Genomic DNA, 14739 nt, shown 5'->3' with positions numbered 1-14739 from the left:
TATGCTATTACTCCGTCGAGCTTGTACCCATGACGTGGACTCCTTTGGCTTCTGTACAACCCGCGTTATTCCACTTCTTGCCGTGAAGCCGGGGCAAGTGCCGTGAAACTCGAACAACCGCTACGCAGGCGGTGGCCCCCTCTGCCCCGCAGCACGGAACGGAAATCTTCTCAATTACCAACTCCAGTCACCGGTGTCCAGGGCAGGGCTTCAATTTGCTCCGCGGCGTATAGGGATGACAAACTTGGAAGAATCTCACGGATCTCGACGCCATAAGCCACACAGGTCCCCGAAAAGGGTTATTCGTCATTAACCAGTACCGGCAATTCTTCTCGATGTTGATTCCGAATCAGCCACGGTTCCCCGCTGCTGCTGTGAATAGGACAGGGAGGCCGTCTCCCGTGATGGAGAAACCTTGATCTCAGTTGTTCGTCACCACTCCCTGGCAGTGGATTCTCCTTCGCCATTAGGCGTTGTTTCTATTCTTTCTTTCAGGAGCAGTGCATCCCATTGGTTATGTTCCCATACACAAGCGGGAGCTATGATATCCTCGTGGCTAGACTCTTTGCTCTCCGTGTGAGTTTGAGATCCGCTTACATTCGGCCCTCTCCCTCATTCGGTATTCAAACCTACCTCGTTTACTTAGTCGCCCCATACTGCACACGTGAGTGGCGCCGTATGCTGTGCGTACCTGGTGCCGGCCGGGCCCTTGTTGGAGCAGGCTGACATCAGTCTGCCTGGTGGTCTGCTCAGAGTTTGCGATCATTGCTTTAGCTCTGTCAGCCATGGCTGACCTAACGGCCGTTCGGGACTTCGAACAGTCCGTCATGCATCCAAATCCTTGATACATTCTATATCTCCACTGTACCGACTGTGGGTTGAAATACAAGTGAACACTGACCTCTGCGCCGAGAGTCACTTCATTTCATCCTTCATCATGGGCGACGCTTCTGGCATGAGAGTCCCTATCCTGGACATTCGCTCTACCACCCTGAAGTCCTTGGCCGACAATGTACGTGCAACGATGAACCCGCCGCCGGGCGAGGCAAAGAGCTTGTCGACACTGCTGCTCTACGACGGTATCACGGGACTTGCTGGAATGAGATCATTACTAAACTGTAGCAGACAAGGGGCTCAGGATCTTTGAGGAAATCACCTACCTGGAGGAATACTACCTCACCAACGCCGAGATTGATACCCTTCGTACCCATGCGGCAGATATCGCGGCTCGATTCCCTGCTCATAGCCGGCTCGTAGAGCTCGGAAGTGGGTGAGTACAAGCGTGTACCCTTGCCGCTTTGCAGTAATACTCATTTGTTGTATTGCAGGAACCTCCGAAAGGTCAGTATTCTTTTGGACGCTTTCGAGGCTGCCAAGAAAGACGTCGAGTACTATGCACTCGATCTGTCTCTCCCCGAACTCGAGCGGACGTTTTCGCTGCTCGACATTGAGGCATACAAGCACGTAATGTTCAGAGGCCTGCACGGGACCTATGACGATGCGCTCGTTTGGTTGAACCACGACGCAAGGCGCTCCCCCAAGTGTAACACAACATGTATAATGAGCCTGGGCTCCTCTATTGGGAACTTCGCGCCGCACGATGCCGCGGTATTTCTGGCTGGTTACGCTCGTGTGCTCGGCCCTGAGGATAGCCTTCTGGTTGGTCTTGATGCATGCCAAGACGCAGAGCGTGTTTTCAGGGCATACAATGATGACGAAAGCGTTACCGAGCGCTTCTATCGCAATGCATTGGATGGTGCCAACGGTCTCCTCGGCTATAACGCCTTTCAGCAAGATGATTGGCGCGTCCACACTGCGTTCGACAATCAGCAAAAGAAGCATTACGCCACATATGTCGCTCTGAAAGATGTCGAGACCAAGGACTTCAGCGTTCGTGCAGGAGAAACGATTTATCTTGAAGAATCCTGGAAATTTCCTGGAGATCGTAGCCATAACCTTTGGCGTGAATCTGGCCTAGTGCATCAAATGGCTTTCGAAAATTCCTCAAAGGACTATCGTGAGTTCACGATTTCATTCGTATGATAAGATCGAGCTGACATTTACAGAAATCCACCTTCTGTCTCCGGCAAATTTCGAATTCAGGGAGAATCCAAAGCAATACGCTGCATCTCCTATGCCGACTCTCACCGAGTGGCAACAACTCTGGGCTGCCTGGGACACCGTCACTAAGGCCATGGTCCCCAAGGATGAGCTCCTCAACAAGCCGATCAAGCTCCGGAATGACCTGATATTCTACCTTGGTCACATTCCAGCTTTTGCAGGTAAGTTACACGGTAAGTCCGTAGTATGCTCTAACTGGTCATTCCAGACATCCATCATCATAAGGCGACATCGGACAAGTTCATCGAACCGGCCAGTTATCCCAAGATGTTCGAGCGCGGCATCGATCCAGGTAAGAAATACTCAAGGATCATGATGATGATGTTCTTTGACACAACGACAGACGTTGATGATCCAGAGAAGTGTCATGATCATTCCGAGATCCCGGACAAATGGCCGCAGCTGGACGAGATCACGAAGTATCAGTCTGACATTCGGGCTCGTTTCACGGAGAGTATTGAGTCAGGTCGGACTTTGTCTGACCGGCGTCTTGCGCGAGGCTATTGGTTAGCCTACGAACACGAGGCCATGCACCTGGAGACTTTTCTCTATATGCTCATCCAAAGCAGCCGAGTCCTGCCACCTCCGGGAAGTCCGACCCCTGACTTCGAGAAATTGGCGCAGACCTCCTCACAGAATCGTACCCCGAACCAGTGGCATACCATTCCCGAATCGAAGATCGTTCTCGGACTGGACGACCCGGAGAATAATGATGGTCCCGACAGATACTTTGCGTGGGACATCGAGAGGCCGTCCCGCACGGTCACAGTCAAAGCTTTTGAAGCCCAGAGCCGCCCCATCAGCAATGGCGACTACGCATATTTCCTCGAGTCAACGAACGTTGATACATTGCCTGCCTCCTGGATCGTCAAGGAGGCGTTCGACAGCAATCTAACTAGCTGGAACAGAGACACATCCTCCACGCAGGCTGGCCCCGTCGCTAGTCCAGCTTTCGTCGAGGGCAAGTTTATCCGAACAGTTTACGGGCCTATTCCTCTGAGGTACGCCCTCGATTGGCCGGTCATGGCATCATATGACGAACTCGCCCACTACGCTACGTGGGCTCACGGTCGCATCCCTTCTTTAGAGGAGACACGGAGTATCTACAACTATGTTGATGCTCAGAAGCTGCAAGCCCCTGAGAAGCCAGGAGAGCTGATCTCTGCTGTGAACGGGTAAGAGTTCTAGAGATAATCGATCACGTGCTTACACCTCCAGACATCTCAGCAACGATGGCGTAGAAGAGACGCCACCGTCAGGAACTTCCCTCAAGGCTGCCAATGGCAGCACTCTCCAACCCACTGACTTCTTTGTTGATCTGACTGACTGTAATGTCGGCTTCAAGCACTGGGTGCCTTCTCCAGTGACGTCTGATGGAGCCAGACTGCGCGGGCAAGGCGACATGGGAGGTCTGTGGGAGTGGACGAGCACTGTATTGGCAGCCTTTGAGGGCTACATACCCATGGAGTTGTATCCGGGTTACTCCGCTGATTTCTTCGACAACAAGCACAACATTTGTTTGGGTGGGAGCTGGGCGACCGTGCCGCGGATTGCAGGACGACGCAGCTTCGTAAGGCGGCCACCTCTGCCGAGAAAGGACATATGCTGACATTGATAGGTCAATTGGTACCAACACAACTATCCGTACGTCTGGTGCACTGCGAGACTGGTCCGCGATGTTGCCTGAGCGAGATATGCAGGTACCCAGCTCTTGCCGTCGACCAGTCGTTTTCGCAAGCTGTGCAAAGTTTCTTCAAGTCCCTCACTTGGTCTGCCGATGAATGCGGCAGCTCTGTATCGAAGAGCAAACATTGAGAGCATATGGTCGCTCATTTTTGGAGGGCTCCCGCCCCAGATCCGTCACTCTTTGTCTCCTTGGACACCGTTGCGGGTTGCCCGCAGTCGATAATCGCCAAGATACGATCGTTGACCAAATCACATTGACCCGTTCTGCTTGACCGCTGCAGGATTATCTGCTGTCATTCTCTGCTCGCTGCGTTGCGGTCCGTTCTACGCGTCGATCCGTCTTTCCTTTGCAGCCCAGCCCTCGCAGACTTCTGGTGTACCGGCTTACTCTGTTTGGAGAGTGCCAGTAGTCGAACGATCTGGTCTTCTGATTATTGTGGCCCTCCTCACTCATTCACTGGCTTGGCCAGGCTGCCACTTGTTGTTCGGTTGTCATGGTGCGCAGGGCATTTCTTCAGTTCGAGTCACGTGCTATCTGCCTTGTCTTCACCACTACATGCACACATACCCGCAACCTCGCCTCTGTACGCAACAGCGCTGTACTCTCATCCTGTCTTACAGTCTGTATTATGAACCAAAAATCCAGGTTAGAAGCCGTAGACATGGAGGCTGGTACAGGAACCAGCATCTTACGATGGGAAGCGGCCTCAGGGCTCGGTGAGTCAACACAACCTACTCCTAGGCAAGCAGATCTACCAGGCTGACAACGATATTGCAGAGCATACTTGCTACGCCTGCCCAACCAAAGCCAATCATCCGAAGGCCAGACAGTCATGTTATGGAATTCACTCGATACCTTGCTATCGCTATCATCCAACTATGCACGCAATTGGCACGAGCCACAACTGCTTTGCGTGTATCCAAGCCGATAACCAACATCATGAGCGCCACAAGAAGGTATTGTAGCTCTATGGACCCCCAACATGGTGTCGTTTTAGAAGCTGACCTTCCAGATTGCTGAGCTCAAAGCCGAATATGTTTCACTTGTTGAGGCTGAAGCCCTGGCATCTGTCAAGAACAAAAGAAGCCGCGGACCCGCCCTGCAGGAGCGAGATGTCAACGCACCTATCAACCATGACCGTGATATTCAGGCTGACGACGATGTCAATCTCGAGAACGATCTGGCTGACGAGACAACTTCCAATTCTGCCCCCTCTACCACTTCCAGCAAACCAAAAGCCACAAAAGCTGAGGTGCGTGCCGCGAAACGCGAAGCCAAAGAAGCCAAGTCGCGCCGCAAATCACTCAAAAACCAGAGCAAGCACCCAGTGGCCCTTCGCGTCGCAGACATCGATCATATCGCCTTCGTACTGCATGGCGAGCAGTCTACCGGCGAGAGCCACCCACTCGCCACCGACAAATGCATCGAGGACGTTATGGAGCGTAACAGAAGATATGTCACGAGCATCGCAGAGCACAAGGCACTGCTGCTCAAAGAGGTCGGCAGAACCAGGAGAGTCGAGGCCGAGCGGAAGCGTGGCCTCAGGAAACGCAAGGAGCGCGACTCATTTTCGTACGGCAGCGGCGAGGCTTACCATGGCTCGGCCTTGGATGACGAGCAGGAATCCCTAGTCAATGCCGTACTCATCAAGCTGGACATACCTGTCGAGGCTACGGGAGATGGCACCGCTACAGCGAATACGCCAATTACGCCAAAGCGAGGCAGTAGTGGCAACAAAGGCAACCAAGAGAAGGCGATGGTGCTGGCGCAGTTGCGCATTGCTATCGCGGATGATCTGGTCAAGCATGAGAACGAGCAAAGGCAGACTTGCGTCAGGGCGGGAGGGTTCTGGAGATATGTTGGCCGTCAGGTGTTTGAACGCATGATGGACGTTGCGGAACGCATCGATTGGAAGACGGGAGAGCAGAAGAAGGGGCGGAAAGGGGTTGACGCGCACGACGCTGGTGGTGGTGATGGTGCTGCCGGTCACGACGCTGCAGACAATGTCGGCGACGACGACGATGATGCTGCCGACGGGGTCCGTGCTGCAGTGGGCGATGTGCAGGACTGGGTGGAGGATGTTGCTGAGGGCGGCGGCGTGAACAATGTTAATGCATAAGGCTGTGCTTCACAGGGGGTCTGGGGGCCGAAACCCCCCGAGTCAGCCTATGACTTACGACCAAGCACCACAACGTACCACTGGAATACCCTCCTTGGATATTCGCATCGACAGACGTTACGTCCAGGACAAATGCTACTCTGGCCTATCTCACCACACCACGCCTGAACTAATTTGACGCGTCACAGACGCCCAGAGTGTCAAAGGGCTGCGCAAAGTTCACCAATTTGGGGGGGTACAGGATGCGTGCACGCATGACACCAGACCAAAAGTTTGATTTTTCTAGCGGAGAGAAATGAGGATGCGAGATTAGGAATCACAACTCTTACAGACATGAGGACGATTCATAATCGTCTCAAAGCCAGCAATTGACATAACTTCTTCCTCGCATGGGAAAGTTGGTGAATATGCAATGCAATGCAACGGTCTCGAAACTATCCAAAGTGTATGGCTCCTCTTCCGAATGCCCCCATATGCCATTTTGTCCTTCGCGAGACGTGCCAATCGCGGCCGAAAAATTGTATAGACTTGTGGTGTCAATCTACGAACCCCGTTTCTTTCTTGCGCCCCCGCCACACGTGTGGGACAGATACAACAAGCTGATCCGAACGCCAACGCTCATTGATTCCGTGATCGGTCGCCCGAAAGAAAATAGACAGGGCGACCATTTCATAATCGTACACACAGAAACTCACAGGAAATACTCGCCGACGGGCTTCTTCGCCGGCATGCCCCTCGTACCCTGCGGTGCCGCTTCAAAGACGCGATACCGTCTTCCCGGGCTCGCGAGATTCCAGAGCACCTGCGAGTTTCCCCCGCCTCCTCCCCCTTCGCCTTGTTGCCCTCCTCCGGCACCTCCGCCCACCGGTTCCCGTCTCCCCTGCTCGCCATTTGCCCGCGCCACGCAACCGCCATTGCTCCCGTCTTCGCCCAGCTCCAGAATGGCAGCCACATTGCCGCAGCGGTAACAGTAGTTGGGCGCAGACCATACTGTGACTATCGTCTTGTCGAACATCTCCTTGTAGCCCTCCATGACCAGCTGGTGCGCACGCGCAATCATGCTTAGATCGTTGTTGTGATTGAAGTGCCGAACGATATCTGCGCCGAATAGGAAACCCGCGCCTCTCGGTGAGAGACCCCAGCCTTCGATCTCGTCTGGATCGGACCAGAGAAGATCACACATGGCGCCCTCGTGGGGCACTTCTTGCTTGCGGTCGATCAGACGGATTTTATCTACCGTTTCAATGAGGGGGGAGAGGCCGCCGTGGACGCAGAGGACTGCACCCGTGGTCGAGGTGGGGGGCTGGAACAGTGACGGAGGGTTCGGCTGGGAAGAGTTGGTATTAGATGAGGGTGAAGTGAGTGCTGCTTCCTGCGGCGAATGCGGTTCGCCGGGTGTGGGCGAAGAGCGAGTGATGGTGTTGCTGCCGTTCTGTCCCGGAGAACCGTACTGTTTGCGGAGAAAGCGCTGTACTACTTCGCCGCTCGCGTTGAGAACTTCGGACTCTATTTCGTCGTCCTCAGGTGGGAGCGTAGATTGGGTCTCGAGAAAAGAGGAGGCATTCGGGCCGGAAGGGGGAACATCGGTCGTGGCTCCGAGGATCAGCGCACCAAGCGCGAGGTAGTCGAAGACTTCGCAGCAGTAGCGCCACACGTTAGCAGAGCCGTATTTGCGAATGCACTCGTCGTAGAAGCCATAAACGGTTGTGATCTGGCGGGACTCGTGGTTGCCGCGGATAAGGGTGATGCGGTCGGGGTAGCGGACTTTGAGGCAGAGGAGCAAGAGGAAAGACTCGAGCGAGTAGAACCCCCGGTCAACGAAGTCGCCCATGAAGAGGTAATTAGTGTCGGGTACATCGCCGCCAACGCGGAAGAGTTCCATCAAGTCATGAAACTGGCCATGGATGTCGCCGCATATCGTTACAGGTGCATCGACTGTGACAACGTTGCCTTCTTCTATCAGGAGCTCACGTGCCTTGTAGCAGAGCTCGCGGACTTGGGGTTCTGGTATTGGTCGGCATGCGCGCAGTTGGGCGATGGCCCTGCAGATGGTCAGTCTATGCGAGACGCCAGACTTGCAGTATTGACGTACCTGTCTAGATCGCTCATACTGTGTGTATCTTCCTAGCACCGCCGCATGGCACCCAGCCTTTGTACAGCGTGCGAATATTGCCGGAGGGTCAAAACTGATCTCGTGGGCGGTGGGGGATCAACGTCTTCGCTCACAACCTTTGAGTTCGCCGGGTACAAGGAGTCGCATATGCCGGGCAAGCCGTATTCTTTGCAGTCTGGGAGTATGCTCTGCTGAATGTAAAGTGCTGTTGCAGTCCTCGAAGCAGTGCGGCGAATTGGACCTGCTCGACCTGACGTCTGGTACGGCGATATCTGATCGCGCTAGGGCGAAGCACAGTGTCCAACAATGCCATTGACCCGCGAACTCAGGTGACTTTGAGCTTCATTCATTCCCCAAATTTCCCACAGCTATATACGAGCAGGCTGAGCTTCGCCGCAATCCCGACGGTGCAGGAAAGCCGACAAAGACTCGAGATAGGCACGTTCTGGCCTTCAGCATGCCTCCTCACCTGCACCCGCGCTCTACTGCGACCTCGACCCTATTTGCTGGCACTCTCCTGGCATCGTTTGTGGTGGTCGGCATCCCACATGTCTTCCCGTGCCCGCGACCGCGACGACAATATCTAGATGCTGATGGAAAGCTTCAGCCGGATGTTGAGGAACCGTCGAAACCAGCGCGCGCGGAAAAGTCAGGGAGTTCTCGCGAAGCGGTAATCCAAAAAGAAGCCGCAATTCTGAGAATGCTCCAGGAAGAGGCAAGACAGCTCGAGCAACAGGCAAGAGAATGTCCAGTACCGAAACCAAAGGGCTGGGTGGGGCGCATGTTAGGATTCGAGGGCCCGAGCGCACCAGAGCAAGTGGCAGCGACGACGGACTCCAACAAGAGGTGATGCAGCCGGTCGAGGCCGTACTTTCCCAAGAGGCCTACTTCTGTGAATCTTGAAGCAGGTCGGAAGGCACCTGTTTAAGGCTGAGTGGCAGGAGCGGAAGCAGCTCATACCCATACGCTGCTCTTCCAGTCTTCTGATCTTTCCACCAATACAACACTCGTTACCGAGTATCAATTCGGCTGCAGATTTATCGAAACCGTCACCGTGGCGTTCAGACCCTCAGTCGTACCCAACACGCCTTCGACTCGTGTCCAGCACGCTTCCAGATCCTTCATCGGGGGTTTTCCATCAGCCTGTGCGAGATGGCACAGAACTACTTGCCTCCCTACAACCCGGATATCGAATTGGGCTCGACCACTCGAAGTAATCCCTTCAATAGTCCTGGGTTCTCCGACGCTGCTTTGGACGAAAATGAGGTGTCCAAGGAGTTGGTGACAATCATATGCCTCCAGAACTGTACACCTCATGACATTGCGGAAGGTGGACGAATCGACAGGTACGTCTGAATATTTACAGCTCTCATGATCTGACTTGCTAACGAATCCGGAACAGCACCAAAATCTTGACACGGCTGGGTGCCTCAGAATCCGTGATCAAGCTTGCCGGCACGTACATCTTAAAGCAGGATGATCCGTTAAGCAACGCACTTGCTGCTGCCCGTCTCACCTCGTATAATGGAAGCCCGAGTCTCAGCAACCATGGAAGCTCGCACAAGTTGTCACAAAAGCCAAAACCGACAAGACCAAGCTGTTTAGAGCTCTCATTGAGGGCTCTCGTGGCCCTGCTCTTCAGCGCCTGGAATGGCTGGGCCATCATGTGGCTTTTCTACCACTGGTTCCACCGCTCTTGTGGCAACGTCGCGGGTGTTGTGCTCGCAAATTTTTGTTGAAGCGTTGACCTACGCTCTTGGACTACTTCTCGGCCTCGGCATTTGCGTGCCCAGAAAAGCTCTCAGCCAGTCTCAGTATGCGGCCGTGCTTATGGGACTGGCATTGCCCTCCCTTGCGGGCGGGATCCTGATGTCTATGACCGTCTAGAAGTACGTGTGCATTTCTGAGGATTACAGTCCTTGAGGTGGTGCCGCTACGTGTCCCGGTCGTGGATGTTCTGGTCTGACGAGATATGTTTGGAATACCGTGTTCACTCGTCCGGGAGACTGTGGTGAGCGGTCCGAGGAGGCCTAGCAGCGACTGATGGAACGAAGCAGGTGTGGACGTTGAGTATTGTTAGGGCAATGGTGAGCATTACTTAGCCACCAATACTGCCAGAAACCAATCAATACAGCTCATCAAGCTCTATGTCTCGTATTTCACCTCTCTCCCTCCCCAAATCGATATCCCGAACCTCCGTGCCATTGCCTCATCACTGCTTACATATATAGCATTGAAGTCCTACAAGCCGTTGACCTCACCCTCTTTGACCTTCCTATACTCCTCCTGAGCCTCCCTCTCCCGCCTACTCACAGCCGCCACCTCCTCCCTCAGACCCTCCAGCCGCCTGGTCAACGCCGCCTCCTCACCAATGCGCAAGTTCGTGAAACACTCCAATTCCACCCTCGTTTTCTCGACCTCCTCGTAGCGCTCCTCGATCTTCTTCCTCAGCGCCCTCTGCCGCGCCGCGTACCCGCCGTGCAGCTTCTTGAGCAGCGCCTCGGTTTTGGCGTCCTGCTCCGCCAGCGCGTGCAGCGCCGCCGTCGCGCTCGCGAAGGGGCGCGCGTAGGCGGAGGCGGGCGCCGATGGTGGGATGGTGTGCGGTAGGGGGTTTGCGGCGTCGAGGTCGGCGTAGTGGGAGGTTACCGCGGCGTGGTACGCTTCTTGGTCGGAGGGGCTGAGGTCGCGGGCGAGCTCTGCACGGGCGGCGGCGTGGAGGTCGTCTGGGAGAGGGGCGAGTGTTGGCGGTTTGCCGGAGACGGAGGAGTTTGGTAGAGGGAATTTGCGGGCGTCGTGAGCCATGAGAAGGGCGGTCTCGGAGGCGATGAGAGCACGGATTGGGTCGGTGTTTGAGGCGGCGTCTTGGGCGAGGGCGGTGTAATTGATAGTTTTGGGGCGTGGTAGCGACCGCTGATAGACGGTGCTCTGGCGCTTGAATTCGGCCAGGGCCGCGGCTTCGCGGGCTTGTTGCGCGCGCCGGTCGATCTCTTCCTGATCTTCCTGGGAGATGGATGGCGCAGTGACTTCGGCGTTTTCGGTTGGGAGTTCTTCGAGCTCCCAGGATGTGGCTTTTGGTTTTGGGAGAGAGGCTAGTTTTGCACGTAGTGAGGCTTTGGTGACTTGTTCCGCGTGTCGAATCTCGGCCGGCGTTTGTGAGACGAGTTGCTGCTGGTCCGCAGCGTTGAGAGTGTAACTGTCGCGAGGGGTCCGGAGAGGGGTGGCTCCCACGCGATTTGCACCATTAGGCTGTCGTGGAGTCGCCATAGGATTAGGGGTCACCATGTCGTTTCTTCGTGGAGCGATGCCATCGAAACCGGTCGAGGCAGCCCCTTCATGAAGAGGAGTGTTCTCACCGCCGAGAAGTGATGATTGCGTATCTGTTAGGGCACGGATGTTACGAATTTCATTGGCGATATGGTCCTCCTGGGCAGGGGCCCGCGGCGTCCTGATCGGTGTTTGGCCGACCATGTTCGCGTAGCCAGATACGAGACGCTGAGTGTCGGTCTCATCCTCGCCTGACGCTTTGACAGCTCGATCACCAGCTAAGCCCATCTTGACGATGTCTTCAAGCTCAGCATCGCTGACCTGAGGGGCCGGTAGGTTGAGACCTCTTCGTCGACTTTGTTGCTCAGCTTCACGCATCTTCTGCATCTGACCGGCTCGAGCGGCCGCGGCTGCGGCAGTTTTGTCCTTTTCCTGCTTCTGGCGTTTGGGGTCCTTTTCTTCATCCTGGTCGCCTTGCCGCTTACGCGCGAGCTGTTGTTTCCTTGGATCGAAGGATTCTCGTTCCCGCTCGTTGGTCGTCTTCTCGTCAATTGTATCGTAGAAACCAGCAGCTGGAGCCTTTTCGAATGGAACATCAGCATTGTAGTCCATCTGTCCCTTTTTGCGATTGGTGATCTTGATGTTGATGCCGGCATTCTTCAGTTCTCGTCGCTTCTGCAACACCGCTAGTCGCCTGGACTCTTCTAGCTGGCGTTCTCGAGCTTTTCGCTTTGCCTTCTTGCCCTGTGTATTGGCCAATCGAGCTCGAGCCTCGCTCAGCATTTCCTTCTCATCTTCGTCAAGATCGACAGTGTCTGGTCTCGCGGGTTTTGACTCGGGATCTGGGTCGGTCTCGCCCGGTCGCAACTTGCGCACATCGTCACCCGTTGGCGCCGCGGTCTCTCCTCCTTCCGGACCACCAAGGCCAAGTTCGTCGTCCTCGCGTGCCTCAGCTTCGTCAAGTAACCGCTGATAACGCTCTAGGCACTGTGTCGCGGTTCGGCCAACGATGGGTGCGATTGTTCGCCATTGTGTGGGCATCAGCTTAGCCAGATGCAATAGCTTCTCATCTTCCTCCTTCGACCACTCCACCTTGCGGATGCCCGGGTCCAGCCATTCTGTCCACCGCGCCTTGCACTGCTTCGCGGTCTTACGGGCGAGGAGAGACGAGACGCGCTGCCACTGGTTGAGACCATATTTCGAGACGGATGCCTTGAGGATCTCGTCCTCAATGTTGGTCCAGACACCACCCTTAACAACCGGCATCCTGACGGACGCGTGGCACGAGATCCAGAAAAGTATACGCAGCTAACATACAAAGAATTCCGATGCGGAGAAGTTTGCAGGCGGGCGGAATCTGTGCCAAGATCTGGCGGACCAGTTCGGGTCTAGCTTGAGCCTCGTCTGCGCTTCACCCAGGCCATCCTCCAGTTTTCAGTCCTGGACTGGCACCAACAAGGTCCAAGGTAGTTGCTGGAAACAACTGGTAGCACGGGCTCAACACAGTTCCATCAGCCCGGTGGTGAGGATGATGACTGGATACCGACCCGTACTGACTATGAGCCGTTCCTTGCTCACTCCCCCCAAGTGGTTGCGAATGTTCCTTCAAAGTCCGAGGGATGTCACGGCTGCTGTCTCGTAACAGTGTTTCCCAATAATCGTGTTGATCGTACCTGAGTGTTCGAAATGCTATATGTCATATGCGTGACTAGCGACTGCTATCATACCGATACTAACGGGAAGCTGTCGAATTGCTCGGTCTAACGCGTTTCGCGAATCGACTTCAGAGACTTGCGACTCATGCAAGCCACTCGTATCAGTCTATCGCTTCTGCGCCTCTGCCACCCCTTTGGAGCAAAGAGGCCGAGCACATGGATATTCAACCCTACTATCTCCTGTAACGACTCCTGGTCGGATTGCCTGGGCAGACGTAACTCGAGCATATTCTCACAACTCTCCAGCACAAAATCCAAGCCACACGCGACACTGGCAGTACCAGGGAAGTACTTGACAATGTCTTGAGGCAGAACGAACATTGACAGCATGCACAAGAAGTGCAGCGCACTGAATGTAACCGAGGCCTCGTCTGAAAGGTAGGCGTTGGCCAGGATGTCTGATTCGCATCTAGTTATGAACTCTTCCGCGGCCACAACATCATCTGATGTCATGGTTTGAGGAGAGAACTTCTCAAAGTAATCCTCGAATGCTCGCCGAATCTCGACCGTCGACTTCTTTTCGATGGGTTTGTTGCGCCAGGTGACAGCTTCGGCCACATACGTGTCCTGACAGGGCTGGAGGTCGCATCTTCCGCGTAGAGCGCGGGATCGGAGCATGTTGAAGATCACGGCGTCGAGCTCACACTGAGGGACACCACTCCCACCCCTACCGTTCCGCATCTCAGGGGCCAGCTTCCTGGCGGCGTGTGCGTGTATGGCGGCGCTCGGGCCATTGTTCATGAAAACCTCTAGCAGCCAAGCAAGTATTGGTCCAACAGCCATATCATCACGGTTCGCTGCCGGCGAAGCCATCTCGTGTAGTGCTTTGGTATAGTGCTGGGTGATCTTCATGCTGCGCTGGATCAGCACGTCGCTGCCAGTATTCGCAATTCGCATTTCCAGCAAACCAAGTGCCGTGACCAGATGCCTCGTGGCGGGAACCGCGTGGTACATCTTTGGCACCGTAGCAACCCAAAAACCACGCGCGTTTGGTGCACCATGGTCCGCCATCCACGGTGCGATGCTGGACACGAAGAATTGTAATGCCTGTCGCTCCTCTGCATGTGTAGTGTCATCGAAAACGGGTGCCAGCACCTGAAAGCTGGCTGAAGGTCCGACGGCACCAAGTTCTTGGGTGCTCGAATGAGCCTCGAAGATCCACACCTTCGGAGCACTGTAGTGACATTGAAGACCTCTTCGTTTGCACCGGAAACCTGTGCCATCTCGTCAATTAGTGCATCGGTGCTGTCCAAGCAACCTACATCTCGGTTTGGCTTCATCACACTTTATCCTCCGCTTTTTGCAGACGTCGCATCCTGTGCGAACCTTGGGCGAAAAGGCTTTCTTGCGCTTGGATGGATCTAACATGCTGCAACAATGGCTTCGGCCAGCAGGATGGCCGATATGGTCACGAAACAGTAGCCTTACTGAAATGCTGATTGAGTCATTGCAACCCAATATCAGAAACCCACTACCAAAGACCGTGTTTCAACTTCCTGATGACCGCGGGCAGCAAAGCCATCTTTATTCAGCTGAGGCGCTCAAGCGAGACGCCTTAGTAGCCAGGTCGTTGACTAGTTCAGTGGGCCGTTGGCAGCGAAGCATTTTCCAGGCGACGATCAAGTCTGTACGAGCACAAAGATAGTATGGTGGAAACGTTGGGCTTGGAGTTGACTGGACTTTCGGAGAGAAAAGCTCTGGGCGCGACATCAGGCCTCGA

General features: G+C 54.8%; 6 protein-coding genes across 6 annotated transcripts; 3 read left to right on the top strand and 3 right to left on the bottom strand.

Annotated features, from left to right (window-relative positions):
- Positions 1–937: 937 nt before the first annotated feature.
- On the top strand, positions 938–3808 carry HMPREF1541_03855 (uncharacterized protein; the record flags this gene model as incomplete). Its single annotated transcript, XM_008718203.1, has 8 exons — positions 938–1079; positions 1126–1270; positions 1329–2017; positions 2067–2282; positions 2330–2413; positions 2465–3296; positions 3340–3691; positions 3740–3808. The coding sequence occupies 8 exons, from the start codon at positions 938–940 to the stop codon at positions 3806–3808; spliced, it is 2529 nt and encodes an 842-aa protein (XP_008716425.1).
- Positions 3809–4686: 878 nt separating this feature from the next.
- Positions 4687–5927, top strand: HMPREF1541_03854 (uncharacterized protein; the record flags this gene model as incomplete). Its single annotated transcript, XM_008718202.1, has 2 exons — positions 4687–4764; positions 4821–5927. 2 exons carry the CDS (start codon positions 4687–4689, stop codon positions 5925–5927), a joined length of 1185 nt encoding a protein of 394 aa, XP_008716424.1.
- Positions 5928–6618: 691 nt separating this feature from the next.
- On the bottom strand, positions 6619–8036 carry HMPREF1541_03853 (serine/threonine-protein phosphatase 4 catalytic subunit B; the record flags this gene model as incomplete). The annotated part of the gene is made up of 2 exons (XM_008718201.1): positions 6619–7969; positions 8020–8036. The coding sequence occupies 2 exons, from the start codon at positions 8034–8036 to the stop codon at positions 6619–6621; spliced, it is 1368 nt and encodes a 455-aa protein (XP_008716423.1).
- A 461-nt stretch (positions 8037–8497) lies between these two features.
- On the top strand, positions 8498–8890 carry HMPREF1541_03852 (uncharacterized protein; the record flags this gene model as incomplete). Its single annotated transcript, XM_008718200.1, has 1 exon — positions 8498–8890. The coding sequence occupies one exon, from the start codon at positions 8498–8500 to the stop codon at positions 8888–8890; it is 393 nt and encodes a 130-aa protein (XP_008716422.1).
- Positions 8891–10281: 1391 nt separating this feature from the next.
- On the bottom strand, positions 10282–12570 carry HMPREF1541_03851 (uncharacterized protein; the record flags this gene model as incomplete). Its single annotated transcript, XM_008718199.1, has 1 exon — positions 10282–12570. The coding sequence occupies one exon, from the start codon at positions 12568–12570 to the stop codon at positions 10282–10284; it is 2289 nt and encodes a 762-aa protein (XP_008716421.1).
- A 494-nt stretch (positions 12571–13064) lies between these two features.
- Positions 13065–14387, bottom strand: HMPREF1541_03850 (uncharacterized protein; the record flags this gene model as incomplete). The annotated part of the gene is made up of 2 exons (XM_008718198.1): positions 13065–14233; positions 14282–14387. The coding sequence occupies 2 exons, from the start codon at positions 14385–14387 to the stop codon at positions 13065–13067; spliced, it is 1275 nt and encodes a 424-aa protein (XP_008716420.1).
- Between the last annotated feature and the right edge of the window lie 352 nt (positions 14388–14739).

Source organism: Cyphellophora europaea (assembly GCF_000365145.1).
Source record: "Cyphellophora europaea CBS 101466 unplaced genomic scaffold supercont1.3, whole genome shotgun sequence".
NCBI lineage: Eukaryota > Fungi > Ascomycota > Eurotiomycetes > Chaetothyriales > Cyphellophoraceae > Cyphellophora > Cyphellophora europaea.
This window is presented reverse-complemented; position numbering and strand designations above follow the sequence as displayed.